At 38.5% G+C, this 22,418-nt stretch overlaps 2 protein-coding genes across 3 annotated transcripts in view; one reads left to right on the top strand and one right to left on the bottom strand.

Moving 5' to 3' along the window:
• Nucleotides 1-9,354: 9,354 nt before the first annotated feature.
• LOC107591068 (isocitrate dehydrogenase [NAD] subunit gamma, mitochondrial-like) lies at nucleotides 9,355-18,305 on the bottom strand. Of its 2 annotated transcripts, none has more exons than XR_001609853.1 (14): nucleotides 18,169-18,305; nucleotides 17,729-17,776; nucleotides 17,552-17,563; nucleotides 17,345-17,442; nucleotides 17,143-17,258; nucleotides 16,995-17,055; nucleotides 14,843-14,975; nucleotides 12,465-12,598; nucleotides 12,257-12,359; nucleotides 12,009-12,155; nucleotides 11,185-11,279; nucleotides 10,914-10,974; nucleotides 10,370-10,550; nucleotides 9,355-10,241 (listed from the first exon to the last, which is right to left on the bottom strand). XR_001609853.1 is itself a non-coding variant. In XM_016280068.1 (14 exons), the coding sequence occupies exons 1-13, from the start codon at nucleotides 18,232-18,234 to the stop codon at nucleotides 10,449-10,451; spliced, it is 1,176 nt and encodes a 391-aa protein (XP_016135554.1). In that variant the 5' UTR covers nucleotides 18,235-18,305; the 3' UTR covers nucleotides 9,356-10,241; nucleotides 10,419-10,448. The 2 variants fall into 2 exon arrangements, 1 of the variants encoding a protein (XP_016135554.1); XM_016280068.1 differs by having other exon boundaries at nucleotides 9,356-10,241; nucleotides 10,419-10,550.
• Nucleotides 18,306-18,613: 308 nt separating this feature from the next.
• Nucleotides 18,614-22,418, top strand: part of LOC107591069 (protein FAM3A-like) — a 9,130-nt gene continuing 5,325 nt past the window's right edge. The window contains exons 1-3 of the mRNA XM_016280069.1: nucleotides 18,614-18,863; nucleotides 19,224-19,286; nucleotides 19,376-19,483. Coding sequence (XP_016135555.1) covers nucleotides 19,274-19,286; nucleotides 19,376-19,483 — 121 coding nt within the window. The 5' untranslated portion in view covers nucleotides 18,614-18,863; nucleotides 19,224-19,273. The remainder of the gene's footprint in view (nucleotides 18,864-19,223; nucleotides 19,287-19,375; nucleotides 19,484-22,418) is intronic.

Below are 22,418 nucleotides of genomic sequence, written 5' to 3'. Positions count from 1 at the left end.
ATTGTCAATCTGTGTTGGAAAAGGCCTGCTGAGGATTAAGCTGACAGGAGAAAATGAGCTGACTAAAAACAGCACCGCTTTGAGTAGCATCAGAAACATGGAAAAGCAATACTCATGTATTGGTCTAGTGCCATTATACATTTAAGAAAGCAAGCCTTAATGGTAATGGCTTGGGGTGTATAAAGAACCCAGTCACACTGGAGTCCAAGTAAAGATACCTTTATGGAAAGTAAAAGTGCTTGACATAAACAGCTGATTATAACCATAGCAACTAGTTGAGTGGCAGCGATGGCGATGAGGTGCTAGAATCTATAGCTGTGTCTCATTTAGAAGGCTGCGTCCTCCGGAGGTCCAATCCTCTGGAAGTCGCATCCTCTGTAGGATGCATATACGAAGTGTCCTCAACCTAGAATTAAACGAGACGGCCTTCGTAGAACAGGCGGAAAAGGAAAAAAAAAAGTGAAGTATCACGTTGCTATGCCAACACATTTAGAGCATTGTTGCACTCTCACACTACTTAAATGAAGGAAGTAATTTGGAAAAAAAAAAAAAGCTTTTACTTGTTTTATTTTGTTCAATGTTTGAGGAGCTGCAGCGTACGTACAGCAGACATCTGTTAGAGAAGAAAAAAAGGAGGAGGATATTAAAAACAAAGTTTATCAGTTTTTACAGAGGCGATTTAAGGTAAGTTGTAAACACCACATCTGCGCTTGTGTGTGCATCTGCCGGCGTTGGCATTTTTTCAAATTAACAACGGTTGTTTACAGCGACGCAATGAATTGTGGGTTATCTGTAGCAGTGAAGGATACACCTCATGCATCCTCCGAATTCCTGTGAAAGAAGGTCACATTCAGAGTGCCCTACTTGCTTTTCTGAAATGAGACAGCCTCGATGACGTATGCAGCCTTCGAATGTGACCTCCGGAGGGCACAGCCTTCTAAATGAGACACAGCTTATGTTAGGATATGTGATCGACTACAATAGTCCAAATGCGCAACATGCCAAAATAACACAATGAAGCTGAGCCAACAGAATAATGATAAATATATGTACTGACAAAACCAGCCAAAGGTTTGGAATAATAAAGATTTTTTAAAAATGTTTTAAAGAAGTCTTTTATGCACACCAAGGCTGCATTTATTTGCAAAAAAAATACAGTAAAACAGCAGTATTGTGAGATAGTATTACAATTTAATAGAAGTGTAAAAAATATAAACTGTAATTTATTCCTGTGATAGCAAAGCGGAAATTTCAGCATCGTTACTCCAGTCTTCAGTGTCACATGATCCTTCAGAAATCATTCTAATATGCTGATTTGCTGCTCAATAATCATATCTGTTAGATGTATATGGTGTCAAATAAATATAATATGATTATAATTTGTAGGATCTTTAGTGAATATTTCAAACAAATTATTACAATACAAACAAGTTTGGCCACTTTTAACTTCTGAAGCCTATCTGTGAAATCTGAAGCCTGTATCTGCTAAATATGACAAATAGCAACAGTTCTCCAGCATAACAGGAGACGGCTATCATATACAGTATAAATCTAATGGGGAACATCTTCAACATCTGCAGTTCACAGTGCTCATAGTGTTTAAGTAAAAAAACATATCAAATTAATTTTATATCCAAATGCTTACATAGACTGTCTGGTCTGTTTAGTCAGCACTTCTCTACTGATTTTGAGGAATGTTAAATAGAGCCCATATTCATTTGGAGCTTAGAACAATTGCCCTTTTATCCTGAAAACTTACACGCACACTGAATGCATTGCTTTCAAGCTGACACGTTAAATGTGTCATATCATAGAAAAACGGCTTTTCCTTGTTCTTTTGAACAGTCTGTTTTAATAAAGCGCTATATAAATAAAGTTGGCTTTTGAAGTAAAAGAATTTGATGCAGGCTACTGTGTTAACATACTCTAACTTTCTGAACTCAAAATTCCATTCCCAGTCAAAGCATTTATTGAACCACGATTGTGAAGTGTGTGCTTGAAAATGAACTTAGTAAATTTGTGTGACTATGTTCAGATCTCATCAGTATTCAGCTCAGTCTTTGCCAAAGAAGCCTTTCAGTCTATGTGGAAATTATTTATCAACCAGATAAAGAGGAAAACCCATGGTGATTGCCTAAACTCCCACAAATTCCTACACATGGATTGAAGACTTAAAGCTACGTCTTGATGGGAACTTTAGAAAAATGTTCTTAGTACATTTTTTGTTATAGCTGGCGAAGGGATTGGTCTGTTTTAATAATTGCATTACATTACATTCCCCGCTGATTGTTACGTGGTTAGATATTACCTTCAAACCCCAAATAAAGTCATCCCAGTCATGCCTATGCAAAGTACTTTTGATAGGAAGAATGAAAGCAAAAGTAATCAGAATTGTGTTTTATGGTGGGTTTTCAGAAAAATCTGTTTTATCAAAAGCTCTTTAGAAACAGTCAAAGTTGGGAAGACTAACATTAGAGACAGAGGGAGGAGTTTTATGTTCTCACTCTTTCCCATTCTCTTTGCCTGCATGTACTTGTCCCCTGCCTTAAATCCATTCATAAGAATTTCTATAAACGTCCTTAGTCACAGTCTTGACAAGTCTTTGGCAGCTCATGTGATGGATTCCCCCTTTTAATGTGTTGTGCTCCCTAAAAACCTGCTGTATATAAACTAAAGGGAGCAGGGAGGTCACACATTCACATAATTGATGGTATGATTCCAGCACTCAGGGAAAGATAGGAGAGTTGTAATATGACAGTAAAAGTAAACTATGAATGATGCAACAAGAGCTGAGGCTGATGTTAAATTACACTCAGAGAATTACAAATACCCCTCAAAGAAGGAAAGGAAAATGAGTTATTCTCAGACTATACAGTTCAAGCAAGAGCAGAGAGGCTTCTGTTGTCAATTTAAAGAGCGTTTCCTATTTTTCAATGTACTGTACTGCGTCTTTTGTGCTGTTTTTTATCTGAAATACATAAACTCTAAAAAAGATTATTAAATAGTAGAGTAAAATGTGCTAAAGTTGAAGGTATAGTTCAGCGGTGGCGAACTCCGGTCCTGGAGAGCCGCAGCCCTGCAGAGTTCAGCTCTAACCCTAATTAAAACTCACCTGCCTGTAGCTTCCTAATAACCGTTCAGACCTTGATTAGCTTGTTCAGGTGTGTTTGATTAGGGTTGAAGCAAAACTCTGCAGGGCTGCGGCTCGCCAGGACCGACATTCGCCACCCCTGGTATAGTTGACCCAAAAATGAAAATGTACTTACCCCTAGGCTATCCAACAGTTTGGCTTTTGAAGTAAAAGTTTTCTTCATCAAAACATATTTAGAGAAGTTTAGCATTACATCACTTGCTCACCAAAGAATCCTATGCAGTAAATGGGTGCCGTCAGAATGAGAGTTCCATAATTGCTTTCTCCAGTATCTCAAAAAAGCTCTAAATATATATTTTTTATTTTGATGTGAGAGGACAACAGGGCATGGACTTTATCACTGGAGGAAGCGTTATTATGGATGATGGGCTGGTATTTTGGCCAGAGGTGAACGTTTGAAAACATCTTAATGATGGATTTGTTTCTTACAAACACAGCTTTTCACTTCATAAGACGATAAACGATAGAGAGATGCAATGCTACATTTCTCTGAATCTGTTTGGGTATAGAAACAAACTCGTGTACACCTTAGATAGCCTTAGGATAAATATATTTTTAGCACAATTTCATTTTTGGGTGAACTATTCCATTAAGCCCCCTTTATTTCATAATTGCTTAAATACTTAAATAAATGTTTTACTCTGATTGTTAATTGAGTGAAAGTTTGACACCCATACTTAAAATTAAATATGACTTTTCTATCCATTATCAAGGCTGGATTGAGTCACTCCTTACTGGCTCAGTTCAAATTGGCTGAACGCCAATAAAAGGCAGTGTAAAATACATCATCCATCTATCATGATAATGTGTGAGAAGCTGAAATGAGGGCAATGAAAACCATAATCCTGAACTCAAGGGCCTGAAATCCACTGAGGAAATGACTGAAGAAAGGCTGCTGGAAATGTGTTGAGAAGCAAAAATGTGGTGAAGTGATGGTGCCATAGAAATAAGTGATCGTTTTCATTTTGTTATATTAAATGGAAAAGCATGGTGAATTAATAGAGTTGAGAGGATGCTCAAAGGTTGCAGAAAATAAAGGTACTGTAATTCAGGATGTCATAATAGAATAAGTGTCTAATAAGTAACTCCTATTTCCTAATCACATTAGGGATGCATTTTGGAAACAAGAGGCGCCCTGAACAGAAGTTGTTTGAAAGTACTGAACCTCAGACCTCTAACATATTTCCATGTAGCTCCCATGACATTCAGTGACTGCCAATATTTTGAGTTATACTAGCTTGACCGGAATATAACCTTTGAGTAAAAAAAACATATGTGAAAAAGTTCATGAACCCTTTAAAATGATCTGGATTGGAACTGATATGCAACATATTTTCATAAGATTTCCAATAACAATGCACATTTAAACAGTCACGGAATAGGTGGTTGATTGATCTGCCCTGCCATATGTAAAATTTTGTATAATTCTGAAGGATCACAGAAGAAGATTTACTGAAACATCCTCTCTTCAGATGCAGTTGGCATCCTGCAATTATCCGTGGAAGAACAGAACAAAGATTTTATGAAATTGAACCCTAGAGGGGAAGATATAGATCAGCAGGCATTTCTTGCTCATAACATCTTTGTTCATGAATCTCCATCTGTGTACTTGTGAATCTGACAAGTACACAGCAATATCCAATATTATTCACCGCCTCAAGACCTGGACGGCTTACAGTCATGAAGAGATCAATGAATTCCAAGTTGTATCAGGACATTCTGAAGCAAAATACGTGGCCGTCTGTGTGTGATCCAAAAAACAATTCTCAAGCAGTGAGGTCATGACCACGATTAAAAAACTTCCACATAGAATGGAAATTCAAACATGCTGTTCAAGTAAGATAATGAATGTGATGTGACGTGGCATGGCCAAGTATGGTGACCCGTACTCGGAATTAGTGCTCTGCATTTATCCCATCCAAAGTGCGCACACACTTCTTAGCTGTCCATCGTGTTCGATGATGACGCTTGCTCCAGAGATGGGAGTGGGAAGGGGATGGGTTTAGCGATGTTGCCGCTGGTGCCACTTCTCGTGGGCATTGAGTCCGATCCTTGAGCCGCACACTCTTCCGCAGATGGAGCAAGGGTAACCAGATACCAGGGGGGTACCAGCCGCCCTCTGGTGTCTCTTAGTGCGTCTCTCGGATCATCGGTCTTGGTTGGTTTGATGTATTTGAGAGACTGCAGTGGCACAGGTGACCTGCCAGGCTGACCCGTCAAGTGCCAGAGATTCAAGTTGCGTGAGGGGAATGTTCGCTCGCTTTAGGAGGTCCCTGGTGTAGTCTCCTCGGACTACGGGGTTGAATGCTCATGAGTAGATTGGATCTGACCATGAGGTGGTCAGTCCAGCACTCAGCTCCTCTCATAACACGAGTGGTGAGGACATCCTGTCTATCCTTTTGACGGACAATCACGTAGTCAAGGAGGTGCGAAAGTTTTGAGCGTGGGTGCTGCCAGGTGGTCTTAAACCTGTTCTTCATCTGGAAAATGGTGTTAGTAATGACCAGCTGGTGCTCTGCACAGAGAGAGAGGAGTCTGAGCCCATTATGGTTAATTTTCCCCACACCATGCTGGCCAATGACTTTACCCCATACCAGGTGCTCCGTACCCACTCTAGCATTGAAATCTCCCATTGCGCATAGGTATAGATTAGGGTGGGAGTGTGGGTGCGCAGACCTCACTCCCACCATCTTCACTCCTACCAGATAGACCTCCAGTGGCATGAGAGAACCCATGACGACCTTCGACTGGCAGGAAGTTGCAGGGGGCTGCCGGTAGTCCGGTCAGTTGGACTCCGCCTATGCCTGCCCTCAAGTGCAGGTTTGTTTTCAGGGTTTGCTCCCCTAGCCACGGTACCCTCCCGAGTTAACCCACGTGGCTGTGGGATTGCCTTCTTCCGCCTTCCCAGCCGTTGTAATGGTTCACACACCACCATCTTCCGCCTGCGCCGTCGTTGAGGTCTTTACTATTTACCCATAGCTGGGGCTATTTACCCATAGCTGGGACAGTGGTTGACGGGCATCAGGGCATTTCCACTCATCGATGGGCCTGCATGCCACGTCTCTGGGGCCCACTGCTGCTCCAAGATCCCGTACAACTTAGCCTGGAACCGCAAGGAACCAGTTACCATGTGTGCCACGAGGAGGCGTGTACGAGATCTTGGCAGTGGAGAGGCTATGTACCGGCTGAGGAGACTTACACACTCGGCTCCTCTTTTCGCCCCTGAAAAACAAAGGGCTATCCGGTGGCAGCAGCTGAAAGCAGAAAGTGACAAGCATGCTGCTAACTACAAGCACTACTACTCCAACACTGCTGCACTGACGCATCACACGCCCTTGAGTGAGTACTCACACTCACACACACGCGCACACACACACAGCAGTGAACACACACACACACCCGGAGCAGTGGGCAGCCATTTTTGCTGCGGCGCCCGGGGAGCAGTTGGGGGTTCGGTGCCTTCCTCAAGGGCACCTCAGTCGTGGTATTGAAGGTGGGAGAGAGAGCTGTACATTCACTCCCCCCACCTACAATCCCTGCTGGTATGAGACTCGAACCCGCAACCCTTGGGTTACAAGCACAAGTCCGACTCTCTAACCATTAGGCCACGACTTCCCCCAATGCAGGAATGGGTCCAATGTAATTTATTTTGCTATATATCGACCAACTGACTTCATCTTCCTGCTTATTACAAGACTCCCCAACAAATAAATAAATACATGGACATGAAATACCTCAACAACAGACAAGACTTTTCTGCATCACATTTATCAGTCTCTGTGTTCTGATACTGACAGCTTTTTACAAGACTTCTCACTCCCATTGACTCTCATTGGAAACACGATGCACAAAGCTACAGGATATTTAATCACAACATTATAGAGTCCTTGACATGTCTATTAGTTCATAGACTTGCATAATCTACTACAAATAACATATTTTCCCCAGCTGCTGTATTTTGTTAGCGATTACAAAGAACGGCAGTGGGAAATTGCTATTTCTTCTGACTCATGTTATTGGAAATTATATTTCCATTTAGGAGTCCTAATGTTATTTTTTTATGTAAGATTTGAGTCTGTCCCTTGGGTTTTCCACTCAGAACAGTGTGCTATTTTTTCCACACACAAAGGTCCAGCTGTAAACAATCAAAAAAGAAATTGATGTCAGTCAGACTGTCAACTTGTCATATTATTAAAAAAAAAAAACCTGTGCATGTGGTTTTATGGCTGAGTGAGAATCAATTTGAACAGACTTCATTGGTTAGGCACAAAGACACATTTATCTGTGATTTGTTGCCCTCTGGTGTCCAGAATCACACTTGATACATCAATCCTTTAGGCAGTACGTTGGCCTGCAAGTAACAATTTCTGCAGTTAAACGGTATTCTCCAAATTTTTTTCTTGGTTCAGAATTATACAAAAAATTCGGCAATGGCCCCAAAAAGGGATAATCCTTCAACTGGAGTGTTGATGTTTTCTTGTCACCAGTGTTCACTTGGACCCTGTTTGCTTGGACTGTATTAAGTGTACTGCCAAATCTCCTGCTCCCGAAAATCCCAACACTACACATTTTGAATACATCCCTTATCAAACACATAGATTCAACTCTAGCTCAGTGATAGAGGACTCCAAGATTTCAATTAGGCATCTAAGATGTGGGAAACTAAACAAATGTGCATTATGGGGGATTATTAATGGGTTAGTTTGCCCAATAAAGAAAATTATTTCATTAATTACTCACCCTCATGTTGTTCCAAACCTGAAAGACCTTCGTTCATCTTCAGAACACAAATGAAGATATTTTTGATGAAACCCAAGCTTTCTGACCCTGCATAGACAGCAATGCAACTGACACATTCAAGACCCAGAAAGGTAGTAAAGACATTGTTAAAATAGTCCATGTGACATCAGTGGTTCAACCTTAATTTTATTAAGCTATGAGAATACCTTCATCATCTGTATATTCTGGTTTGAACAAGTAAGGCTGGGCAAAAAAATTGCATTGTCAAATTTTCAGACATTTTTACGAAGACGGTTGCATCTTCCTCTGCTTGTAAACAAAGCACAGTACATCCGGGTTCTGTCAGAACGCCATGCGTTGTGGTACTGTCGTGAACGCACATCGAAGACTTACACGGAAGAGAAGAAATTGTTGAATAAAGTCATTGTTTTAGTTTTCTATGTACACAAAGTTTTTGTTTGTACCTTCATAACATTACAGTTAAACCACTGATGTCACATGGACTATTTTAACGATGTCCTTACTACCTTTCTTGGCCTTGAATGTAGTTGCGTTGCTGTCTATGCAGGGTCAGAATGCTCTCGGATTTCATCAAAAATATCTTAATTTGTGTTCCGAAGATGAACGAAAGTCTTATGGGTTTGGAACGACTCGAGGGTGAGAATTTAATGACAGAATTTTAATTTTTGAGTGAACTATCCCTTTAAGATTATTTTATAATTTGATAAAATCAAAGAACATTTTAGTGCCCATCTCTTATTTCTACCAGAATGGAAATGTATCTGCTGTGACTTATTTTGTGAATTTTAATTTTTGAGTGAACTAACCCTTTAAGGCACATCCAATGTGACTTCCAGTTTTTCAGTCTATGTTCAATTTTAATTAGCTGGTGATCATACCAGCTCAAGCTGACAAAACAATAAACAAGACATTTTAAAGAGGAAAACCATTTTAATATGTCTGTGGATTACCAGTGAGCCATTACGGATTTGTGCAAGAGTCCAAATTTTAACCCTTTACAGTGGTGAATCTCAACCAGTGAAGTTCTAGACCTGGAAAAGTCACGTACATTGTTAAAATCAAACAATTAGATTCATATATTGTTTATACATTTTTCTATTTATGCCAAGCTTTGATATTTTTTTCAGAAAATTAAAAATGTAATAAAACTGAATACTGTTGTGGACAATGGGAGCCTTTGAGACAAAAGGTTGAGAACCACTGCTTTACAGTATTCTAATTATACTAATCTAAAAACCGCATTTCATGATGGAAAATGTAGATGTTTAATTCAAAAAATGACAGTATGCCAGATGCAGACTTATCAAATACTGAACAGGAACATAAAGGTCCAAACTAAATGCAACATTAGACCACCATTAAGTATAAATCATAAATAATACCCCAGCATAAAGTCCAAAGAAAAATAACATCTCATGGACATCCAGAATATGAAGTCAAACAATTAGATTCATATATTGTTTATACATTTTTCTATTTATGCCAAGCTTTGATATTTTTTTCAGAAAATTAAAAATGTAATAAAACTGAATACTGTTGTGGACAATGGGAGCCTTTGAGACAAAAGGTTGAGAACCACTGCTTTACAGTATTCTAATTATACTAATCTAAAAACCGCATTTCATGATGGAAAATGTAGATGTTTAATTCAAAAAATGACAGTATGCCAGATGCAGACTTATCAAATACTGAACAGGAACATAAAGGTCCAAACTAAATGCAACATTAGACCACCATTACGTATAAATCATAAATAATACCCCAGCATAAAGTCCAAAGAAAAATAACATCTCATGGACATCCAGAATATGAAGTCCATTTAAACGCCCAACAGTTTAAGGCAGTTAAAAAAAAAAAAAGTAAAATGCTGTATTTTATACAAGTATAATATAATTATGTAAATGGACAGTTGGGAGGTTTGTATAGGGTCATTAAAGTAAACTAAAAAGGTATAAAACCAAAATGAATATGTTGTGTTTGAGGATAACACGGTAAGAATGGATAAAATGTGGAATGCAACTGAGCAGCAGAAACACAAATCCAATGCAAGACCCTCATCATAAATACTGTATTAGCATAGCATTAAAACAATATAACCTTTCAGATACAATATGATAAATCTAAAAACTCTGCAGTTCCCATGGAAAGACCACTAAGCACAAGAAACACCACAATCACAGCGCTGAAGTATGTTGTATTTCATGTAACACCATCTTCACTCCTGCTGATCCCCATAAAACTGCTGGATTCAAGAATAAATCTCGTCTCCAGTGAAAGCAACGTTATTGAGACATAAAATGAAGTGCAGATGTCCTTAAGAAGCTGATGTCTGAAAGTAAAATGGAGAGAGGAAAAGATAATGGTGAATGTCAGAACTACATCAAAACATCACAGACAGAACAAAGAACCTTAAAACATTAACAGCTCTACCAAACTGGAAATGGAATTATCAATAACTCAGGCTTGTGGCTCCTGGCAATGGCAAAAAAGATCATGTGCTCAGTACCAAACAGTGGTGGAGTGGTGCCGACTCGGTTTAGATCTCAGTGGTGAGGGGACCGCCGCTCTGGATGATCCTCATGATAGACTGAACCACTTCTGAGGTAGTGCCCTGACCCCCAATGTCAACGGTGTGCAACTGCAACAGAAAACATTACAACATGCTTAGACATGAGAGAACATCAACTGAGCAACAAGCATGTGGACTCGTCTGAAAATTATTTGATTCGGATTGTTAAAACTGTAAAAGTACTACTCTGGAACTAAGAACCTAACACAGAATAGGAGTAATATTCTTAAAGGAACAAAAAGTTAAAAGTTTGTTCAATTAAAACAATTAATCAAAAATCTGACATCAAGAGTCTAACTGGTACCTTGATGAACAGGTATTCACAACCGACAAAATTCTTATTTGTTAAAGCCAGCTATGATCTAAAACCTGCTTTATAAAAAGTGCTAGACCAACCCTAAAATGTGGACAGGTAGGTTAAGTGTGACTGACCCTGGTCTCGTTCATGGTGGTGAGAATCGCACCGCGGATCATGTTGGCATAGTCATGAAGTCTGAAGAGGAAGAGAAGAAGCCACTACTAAAAAAAATCATATCCTAAGCAATGTACTACAGTAATACTATAGAAAGTGCTTTGTACAACAGGGAAATTCTGGCTGTTCATTAAGTTAGAGATGTAAGAGCTGACAAACAACCAGAAAGGCAAAAATAGGCAAAATTAGCATCATAAGAGTTGACACACAAGCTTCTCCTTTACCACTTACTTGAGATGATCTAACATGAGGCAGCTGGCAAGCAGCATGGCAGTGGGGTTAGCAATGTTCCTGTTGGCAATACTCTTTCCTGTATTCCTGGTGGCCTGTTATAACAAATTTAATATCACTCAAATGTCATTTGAAATTTACATTTCAATTTCAGTGACACAAAAATGTATCTTATAACACAAGCACATCATAAACGTTGGATTGTGAGTATTTATCAGCCCAGATGAAGTAATGTTCACTAAGTAGTTAAACTACTGAAATGTGCACTGCTGTTTAAAGGTTTGGGGCTGATAAGTTTTTTTTTTTTTAATGTTTTTGAAAGTCTCTTTTGTTCACCAAGGTTGCATTTATTTGATCAAAACATAATAAGAGCAGATATATTGGGAAATATTTGAACTTAAAATAAAATCATTTTGTAAAACATATTTAATTCCTGCAACGGCAAATCTGAATTTCTCCAGTGTCACACGATCCTTCAGAAATCATTCTAATGTTATGATTTGGTGGTTTAAGATATATTTCATATTATTATCAAAGTATATATGAAAACAGTTGTGCTGCTTAATATTTTTTATGGGAACAATGATCCAGTTTTTTTAATGAACAGAAAGACCAAAGAACAGCATTCTTTTATAACATCATAAATGGCTTAACTGTCGCTACTGATCAATTTAATGCTAAATACAACTAATGAAAAAAAAATTTTTGAACAGTTGTGTAGTACACTAGCTAATAAGACTATAAGAATTATTATGAGGGAATGTTTTCTAACTTCAGCAAGTGAGGATTGTGCTAATCGCCTCTGTCTTTTCCTTCAGACCAACCGTTTCAAACACAGCGTAGTCTCGCCCGTAGTTGGCACCAGGCACCAGACCAGGTCCACCCACCAGCCCCGCACACACATTGCTGACCACATTCCCATAGAGGTTAGGCATCACCATGACATCAAACTGGTGGGGCTTGGAAACAAGCTGAAAGAAAGGACATAACCACAGTAAATACAGTAATGAGCTTTTTTTGCTTTCTCATAACACATCAAAACTGTTTGATTATTTGTGCACGAGTAATTCACCTGCATTGTGGTGTTGTCTACAATCATACTATCAAACTCAATGTCTGGGTATCCAGAGGCCACCTCCTTGCAGCACTGCAAGAACAGCCCATCCCCCAGTTTCCTGTTAGGAGAAGAGAGTGAAAACACATTACGAGACCAGTAACATTCTCTGCTGTGATACAACTGTGATTTAATCGTACAGATGACAAGCAGTAGACTAACTAACATGATGTTAGCCTTGTGGACGGCCGTGACCCTGCGGCGACCTTTATCTCGGGCCAGTCTGAAGGCATAGTCAGCAATGCGGAGGGAGTTGTTCCGTGTGATGATTTTTAGAGACTCCACAACTCCCGATACACTCTGAAACACACAGGAAATTATTATTTATTCTAGGGTATAGACCAAAAAAAAGGATATTCACTGGATTGGAATTTTCACTTGAATGGAGGACATAGAAAGTGTCATACATAGAGATATATGAACAACTAATTAAATTGATGTAATTTAGAACAATCTACAGTATATATATTATATATTAATTATATAAAATATATATAGGGCTGGGCGATTTGGCAAAAAGCATTTGACCGATTCTCGATTTTTTACAATGTTTAACTAGTCAACTTGAAAATGTAACTACAACTTGATTCAAGTAACTTTTTCTTTATTAACCCTCTAGTTAAAGTAACTTCTATTCCAAGTGCACCACACCACCACCCATGAAGTTGTCAACATGATATAAATGTTAAACAAATCACAAATATATTTGCAGAAAAGATGAATGAACTTTATATTGTACAACGTGTCTTATGCATATTATATGTTCAAAAGTCAAGGTAATTCAAATCCAAAATGACTTAAAGGTATAACACAAGTAGACTATTATTAACTATAAATGTTCTGTAAAAACAACAGCAGCTTTTAGCATGAAAACATGCAATATCAGGCATACAGTCATTTTTTTATTCGCTTGCGCTGCTTTTCCATTGTTTTTTTCTACGTAAACATGGATGCGTTTGACTTGTGCTCGCGTCTCATGCATGAAACGACAGTCTAAATACGCAGCGCTCCAGTTAAAAGAAGTTCACTCCCATCTTCTTGCATGTTTTTCCTATTCCACTGTCCACGTCGCATCTTTATCAAGACAAAAGCACATTCTGTTAGTGATGGGACAATTGATACCGCAGCTCCGATGCAGTTTTCAAACCACTATTGTGAAGTGAAGTGAAGTGACATGTGGCCAAGTATGGTGACCCATACTCGGAATTAGTGCTCTGCATTTATCCCATCCAAAGTGGATGCACACTGCAGTGAACACACACCCGGAGCAGTGGGCAGCCATTTTTGGCACTGTACATTCACTCTCCCCACCTACAATCCCTGCCGGTGGCCGAACACCACGAGCACTCGTCAGAAATGTAACGCCCCTTACCATAATCGCGAGCTTCATCTTTCAAAATAAATGTAAAGACATACCAGCTTTACAATGTAAAGCTGGTATGTGTTTGCAGTACACAAGCCACGGTTAAGACAGCCGAGTCCACTGTGATGTGACCAGGGATCTTATCTATGCACAATCAGCTTGTAACACTCCAAAGAGAAAGGAAAACTTGAAATCGCATCATATGACCCCTTTAAGGTCACATGCTTTTTCAAACCATCCTCTGCTCCGCGATGATTTGTCAGAAGTGGTGGAGAAAACAAGTCCGACCACCAGATGTCACTAATGCACACCGTGTTAAAAGCTTCGAGCAAAGAACCGTTTTTCGGCACAATTTCATGAAAGCCTCAAACGCTTCAGAAAGCCTCGGTTTACCATCACTACATTGTGTGAATGGTGCCTCGCGATATGAGCGTGTCACACGTGAGCGGTTAATCACGTGCGCCGACATGCGGTTGGATCGTTCTTTTCTCTTTACTGTTATCATTGGCATATTGTCAAAGTGTCTAAATCTGACGTTTGGTAATATTTCTATTCAAAATCGCGATTCCTCGATTTCTAAAAAAAAAACATTAAATTCGAATTAATAAAATTTTATATATTTTATTATTCTTCCATGATAAACAAATATTCAAAAAGATGAACATGTTTTATTATACACAACAATTTAACAGCTTTGGGTCAGTCAAGGTTTTTTCCCCCTTATTCAGCAAGGATGCATTCAATTGATCAAAAGTGACAGTAAAGACATTCATTTATATTACAAAATATTTCTATTTTAAATTTAACCTGTTCTTTTGAACTTTCTATTCAAAGAATTCCAAAAATTATCACAGTTTCCATAAAAATGTAGGCAGCTGTTTTTTGTTTCAGCATATCTATAATAATAAGAAAAGTTTCTTGAGCAGAAAATCAGCATATAAAAATAATTTCTGAAAACTGGAGTAATGGCTGCTGAAAATTCAGTTACGCCATTAAAAGAACCTGACCCCAAACCTTTAAACAATGGTGTATTTTTTGTATGTCTAATAGAATAATACATTTTATTATCTTCATTGACGAATTCGCATATGCATGTCAACACCCTGTATATTAGGGAAAATGTGCGAGAAATAGGCAAAGCTGTGTGAAAGTATGTTGAGTAGGTACAGAAAAATACTGACCTCATGCTCTAGATTGCTGTACTCGCCCTCTGTATTTTCTCTAATGATGATGATGTCGATGTTTTTGTGGCGCGTCTGAACTCCAGGAAGTGACTGGCAGTGCATCATATTGGCATACAGATCCAGACTCGTGCTGAGAGAGAGAGAATGTGACAGCTGTGCTGAGAGCGAACGGAGGTGAATTGGTCTAGACACACTGTCATGGGCAGGAGGCCAAATCTGAAGCTCTCTGGCATCACTCATCACATTCAAACTGAGGAGCCCAACAACTTTGTACAACTTTCATATACAGCAGCATAAACATCTGATGGAGCTGGTATAAACAGATCAAGCTCAAAGCTCAATTGGCCAAAAAATAATTTTAAACAAAAAAATTAAATAAAAATTCACAGTTTTTTGATCCTGACACAAAATGACCAGCTAACATTAACTGACTAATCATATCAGCAGCACATGTGAAAGTGTGAATGAGTACTAGTCAGGTGAAATCACTATCATACTCAGACTGTAAGAGCAGACTGATTGCTATAAAAGGAAGGAAGAAGCACTTCCTATCATTGTTTTCTTGTTAGCAATGGTTACCTTCAAAGAAACACGTGCAGCCATCATCGTTTTGCATCAAAATGGCCTTACATGCAAGGAAATTGCTACAAAGAATATTGCACCTGAAAGAACCATTTACCGGATCATCAAGAACTTCAAGGAGAGAGGTTCGACTGCAGTGATTAATTCTTCAGGACGTCCCAGAGTGTCCAGCAAGTGCCAGGACCGTCTCCTCCTGAGGAGTCAGCTACAGAATCGTGTCTCCAGCACTGCAGAGCTTGCTCAGGAATGACAGCAGGTTGGTGTGAGAGCATCTGCACGCACAGTGAGGCCAAGACTTTTGCAAGAACGTCCTGCAAGAGCCACTTCTTCCAACGATCCATGAGCAATCTGGTGATGATCTGTGCTAGGGCTGCACGATAAATCGAAATGGAATCGAGATCGCGATTCGACAGAAGCTGCGATTGTCATGCGTATCTTTCAGTGAAGCACGGTTCTGTGATAAGCAGTAAATCTCCATCCAAAGGCCAGAGGGCGCTCTCATGCTGAAACTCCAAATACGCCTCGCAGAAGAAACCCAGAAAATGCCTATCCTGCAGCTGAATAAACAGAAGATTCAACTGCTTTCATTGATTCAACGTGACTAATAAACACACGACTACGGCAATATACGGTTTATCTGAGTTCTTATTATTATAATTTTCATTCAAATAAAGTATATTTATAATGCAATGCCTTTATCACTGCTTAAATACTTTGAAATATGTTGGTGCCTTATTCTGTGTAAGAAGCCACATCATCTCACAGAAGGATTTATTTCAAACACTCGACTGACTGACGAGTTTGGAGTAAAAAATATGTTATTAAATGTGGTATTTTCACAAGCTTTCAGATGGAGCAGCATTTACTTCACAGAGCCGTAGTTCACTGAGAAGCTATGCAAACAGCTGTCATTATCGCAAACAATCTTTTTTTTGCGTAACTTGTCAGTGAACTACGGCTATGCGTAGTAAATTCTGCTCCATCTGAAAGCACGTGATGATGATTTCCTGCTGATTACAGAACCGGCATTACCATCAAAATGCGCATGACAATCGATTAATCGTGCAGCCCTAATCCGTGCATTTTCCAGCATGATGGAGCATCATGTCACAAAGCAAGAGTTATAAAGAAGTGGCTCGAAGATCATTACATTGAAATTTTGGATCCGTGGCCAGGCAACCCCCCAAATCTCAATCCTATAGAGAACCTGTGGTCCGTCCTCAAAAGGCGAGTGGACAAGCAGAAGCCCACAAATTGTGATCAACTCCAACAATTAATAAGGCAAGAATGGATCGCCATCAGTCAAGATTTGGCCCAGAAGCTAATATCCAGCATGTCAGAGTGGAGAGGTTATGAAGAACAAGGGTCAACACTGTAAATATTGACTTTTGCCAATAAAAGTCTTTAAAACTTCTGATATGCTTATCATTGTTTTTCAGTATACCATAGATACACGTGGAAACAATCTACAAATACTGAAGCAGCAAAACTTTGCAAAACACAAAAATTTTATTGTCACTGCCAAAACTTTTGGCCATGACTGTAATCATTTGTCTTTCAGGCTTACCGTAGAAGATTGTTCCGTGACTTGTGGTTAGGGGGCATTGTGTGGTTAGTCTCAACGTTTCCTGGAAAAAAAAAAAAGAGATGAAAATGAAAACTAGTTTTGTTATCTAACAAAAATAGCTTGTCAATTACTATCTGGATGTACAGACCCTTAAGAGCAACTCCATTGCGGCGAATGGCCATAATGGCATTATTGATGTCGTCCTCACTAGTTGATGCAGAATTTACATGCACCACCTCAAAGTCCACAGGAACACAGCTGAACCTATGATTCAACAGGAAAATCTTAATGTAGCAATTCATTATTATCAGCCACGATTTATATTTGTGTAAATTATTGATTTGACAAACCTGAAGAGCTCTCGCACATGGTTAAGCAGTTCTGGTCCAATCCCATCTCCAGGAATCAATGTTACAGTATGCCGGCCTCCATACTTGGCAGGAGGAGGCTGCAAATAAACAATGAATAAACATTCAGTGGGCGTATTACATGTGCATGATAATCCTGGAAATAACTGAGGTAAATGACAACATGCTTTTATGTTACTCCATACTTACTATGATTCGTCCCTTCAAGACAGACGAGGGTCAGATGTGAAGAAACAAAAAAATTACAGTTAGTGATAAGAGAATTAAGAACCACAATTCATTCCTTAAGCTCACGTTTTCTTCTAATCAATTGTGCAATAAGATAGATAGATAGTATCAGCTGCCAGGTAAAGACAGCAAACCTACTGCATATGTAGGTTTTCCTCTTTGACTGTTGACTGCTGCGCCAAAGACCTACAAAAAGAGACCCATGTTTCAAAACCTAGTGCGCTGCCTACTTAGACAGCTACATCTGATGACTACAATGCCAAAAATGTTGTCTACGTTAGCTGCTCACTACGTTTTAAACACTGCCAATCGCTGAAAGCATCCTGAAACATCGTCGTATTTGCATTGATTAAACGTCGCACTATAATTTGAAATATAAATGAACAAATACGTAAGTGAATTGTTTGAGCTAAAATGCAAGTGTAATGCGGACTAACACTTAGTATATGCTGTTTAGCCAGCTCTGACCTTGTCTTACTGAAATGTCACGCTAATTTGCAGCGCTGATTAACAACCTCGTATTATTAGTTGCATTTACACATTTTCTCTGCTCATATTGTGTAAATAAAATGCCTTGCCTTTGCTGTATTTCCCAGCTGCCTTCCCAAGATTGGTTTGAAAGCTTTAGTAAGAGTGGCCATCATGATAGTTGTATGCTTGTGCGTTATATCCCGGACTAAACACCGACCGGTGGAGAAAGGTTCCGGACTACGTTCTTTCAAATAAGCCTTTTAAATTACTTTAAAGATTATATTAATTACTTTGCCACTGACAAATTTACACTCATACAGATTTGTTATTGTACGTTTAAATACGTTGTTCTGATATAATGTCTCAAAGCTACATTATTAAAGAATGTCTAGTACTACACACCTACTCTCTATTTATATAAATAACACTATTTTGCATGGATCATGCGTAATTTGCATTTAAGCTAAATAAACATTTGGAGCGTACGAGATGATATTTGCATATTGGGTGGGTGCGCACAAGAACCACATGCTCATGATTTGCAACCCAAACCGGAAGAGTGTCATCGGGATTTGTGTATTGGCAACAGATGAACGCTTCTGGAGGACACCGAACAAGGATATTTCGTTATTACGGAGTTGTGTGCTCGTTAAATGTTCGTTGCAGACTAATTCAGTCGACACTGTTTTTAAGATGAACGTGCTGCGTTGAGCGCGAGTAAATTAGTCGTGACAGAGTCAAAGCACAAGGGAGAATCTGTTTCACAAACCTGCTGCACAGGGTCACTGGCTGCAGATTTCAGGTTCGGCGGTATTTTTAATTTTAAATACATGTGTGTAACGTGTGTTTGGATTCCATGATTGCCATCCGATTTTTAAATAGTTGTTTGAGCAGCCTACAGTATGAATCTGGTGTCTAGGTATCAATTCCAGGGAGGTTTGCTTTCCAATTGATTAACAGGTCTAATGTCATATAAGTAAAATATTTGGCAGAAATGGGCATCAAACTTGCTCAAAAGTATGTATGGACTTGGTTTGAGCAGCATTTCCTGAATGACCAGCTGCTCAATCTAGTTTTTAATAGTTGTCCTCTTGGGTTTAACTTGGAAACTTGTGCTCTGTTGCTGCTTTATAAACTTAATGTTCTCACTTACTCCAAACAGAATCTGATCACATTGGCCATTTGCTGACCAGATTTTGACATCTGTTTACCATGAGGTTTGCAGGTCTGTGCATTTCCATGCCTCTCATGTACTGGTGAAGTTTCCTCTTAAAATGGCATTCAAACATTATTTCCTTCCTCTGTATTCCCCAGTGGCACTCCGTGCTGTTGCTTTGGTTCTTCTGTTGGGCTTTACCTGGCTTCTAGCAAGTTCTATTCTAGGAGGGGATGGGAACTCCTTGATACGAATGCTGTTTAGTGGTAAGGATGTTACATGTATTGGTGGTTGACTGCTATAGGTTTTTCATGGCCGATGCCAATGCTATTATCTTAGTGAGTGTATGTATACACACACACACCAGTGTTATTTTAGTATCATTCAGATACTATTAAAGTTTTAAATATTGTTTAGATACTTTTAGATTTTCCATTTTCCTTTTAATTCAAATTAAAGTTTCAGTAATTCACTTGTGTGTCCAGTATTTTGTAATATGTAATTTCTGTGACAAGTCCTGGTTAGTCTTAACGCAGTACATGTAGCAAGCAGTTTTTTTTTAAACAAATAGATAAATAAAAAGAAAACAAGTAGATAGTATAGAAACAGAGTGCTTCACTAGAGCAGATGATGAATTTCGACCACGTGACACTAAACAGTGCTGTGAGATCCTGTGTGAAGTGCTTGAATTCAGCGAAGAACACTAACTGTTTACAGCCAGATGATACAGCGCTGACAAACAGGAGAAACACTGCGCAACGATACAGTTAGAAGGCTTTTTAATCTACAAATCACCATCATTTACCATAGATTTACTGTAGAACCACTAACTGCACCACGGTATTGTCGAATTTTATTATATTATTAATGTAGACATGTATTGAAGGAGGAGTAATGGAATATAATTACAGTATTGTTTTGTGATTAATGGCGTTTATGCATTTATACTAAATGTATTTAAACTACTGTTTTTCATACAGATACCTAGAAGCCATATTACATTTTTACCATGGTATTGAGGTGCTATATTTGTGGTTTTAACTGCGATTATCATGATCTAAATGTATGCTACTATGGAAGACCAATGGTTAAAAAAACGCCTCACATTTTTACAGATATAACTGGTTTCAGATATAACTGAACATAAATCTAAATCTGCATCCTAACTCAAGCTACTATCAAATGTGTATTTCGAAGAGGATTTTGTTATTAATATTATCAGGCAACACAATCCTGTTTCTTGATTTGAAACAATATTACTCATTAGAACATGCATGTTACAAACCCCTCTAAGTCAAGTGGAAATAAGGGGTGCAACATCAAAACACTGAACATGTACTGGAAAACAACCACACACAACCCGTTCTGAATTCAGCAAAGTGTCTGTTTATTACAGTGACAAAATATTAACCCAGAATATTAGTTACATAAATTAACAAATTATATACACTTTGTAACCAAGGAAAAAGGTTCACAAAAGAACGGGGAATAGAGAGAAGAACGGGACCGTGCCGAAACAAAACAAATCTTACTAAAAACAAAACAGAGAACTTCTAATCTAACTCAGCCATCAATATTCAAAAACAAACCCCTAAATTATATAGAAAGAAAAATCTTCAGCATCAAAGACGCCCTAAATAAACTACTCTTACTACCAATCAAAAATACAATAAGGTGGCACGTGTCACTAAACTAGTGTTCTATACACAATTGAAAACTCAGTGTGGCACATGTATATCACGTGATATCTTACCTGTTCTTTTTATCTTCCCCCGTTTAGTAATATTGGTTTGACAACCAGGTAGCAAAAACGGTGAAAACCCCAAAGAGAAGAAAGATGGAATGAGCCATTATTCACTAAGTTATCAAAGAACACAGACTTTACCACGAGCAGTATCCAAACATCAAGATCTTACAGGGCAAACAAACAAACACGCAAGTGCTATCACAACAGGTCGACAGAATGAGTGCGCTAGCGTGCAAGAGAACTGCCGCTTCCCGCACAGGTGCAGTCTTTATAATCAAATAGCGCACCCTCATTGGTGAAGTTGTCACTAAGCATCTTGATGATTGAAAGAGAATTAGACCACTCGGGTACCCGCGTCGCCCTGCTGAAAACGAAAGTAAAAACAGAGAAAAGGGGGAGGGAAAGCAAACATCGTACCCAAAACACATCATAATTAACTTGGGATGTAACAATGCAGTACTAAGAAATGTTTTTTTTCTATTAAGATACTTATTTTGTTAAGGAAAAATGACTGGAAAAGTGTAAAGAATTCAAAAATGAAGTGTTTGCATGTTTCCGACCATAAAGAATAGTTTAAAACCACAATTAATCGTCTGGTTTTTACAACTTTCACATTGTAGCAAAAATTTGCCTTTAAACTTGAAAGAAATTCAAATTTGATATTTATCATGATAATTATCGATATCGACTGATATGAAAAAAAAATATCGTGATAATTTTTTGTCCATATCGCCCAGCCCTTATACACACATATATATATATATATATATATATATATATATACAGTGGGTACGGAAAGTATTCAGACCCCCTTAAATTTTTCACTCTTTGTTATATTGCAGCCATTTGCTAAAATCATTTAAGTTAATTTTTTTTCCTCATTAATGTACACACAGCACAGCACCCCATATTGACAGAAAAACACAGAATTGTCTCTATATATATATATATATATATATATATATATATATATAAAAGATTGTAAATGACAGAAATTATATCAGCCAAAGAGAAAAAAATGCCAAATATCAACCATGGTGATAATACCATGGTCGACCACAAGATTATGTAATATTATGTAATCAGTCTCAGTGGCTAATGCCGAGTTCACACTGCACGATTTTAGCCCGATTTTTCACTCGCCGACAGGTTTTGCGAAATCGCCGACAAATGCCAGAAATCAGAGGCAAATCGGTGCTCGTTCACGCGAGTGACAATCACGCAGTGTGAATTATCAAAGACGCGATCTGAGGGAATCGCCCACAAAATATTTGGCATGCTAAAACATTCACAATCACGCTGTGTGCAGTGATTTCTGACTGAAAACTACATCGACATGACCTACAGCCAATGAGAGACCAAGATACAGGGCAGAGGGAAGTTCGGGGAGGAGTTATAGACCAGAATATCAGTATTTTAATAGCGATATGAACAATTATATCATACAGAAACAA

This window comes from Sinocyclocheilus grahami, unplaced genomic scaffold, assembly GCF_001515645.1.
Source record: "Sinocyclocheilus grahami isolate Dianchi unplaced genomic scaffold, SAMN03320097.WGS_v1.1 scaffold137.1, whole genome shotgun sequence".
Classification (NCBI taxonomy): Eukaryota; Metazoa; Chordata; class Actinopteri; order Cypriniformes; family Cyprinidae; genus Sinocyclocheilus; species Sinocyclocheilus grahami.
The sequence above is the reverse complement of the archived record's forward strand: the minus strand, read 5'-3'. Positions and strand labels throughout refer to the sequence as shown.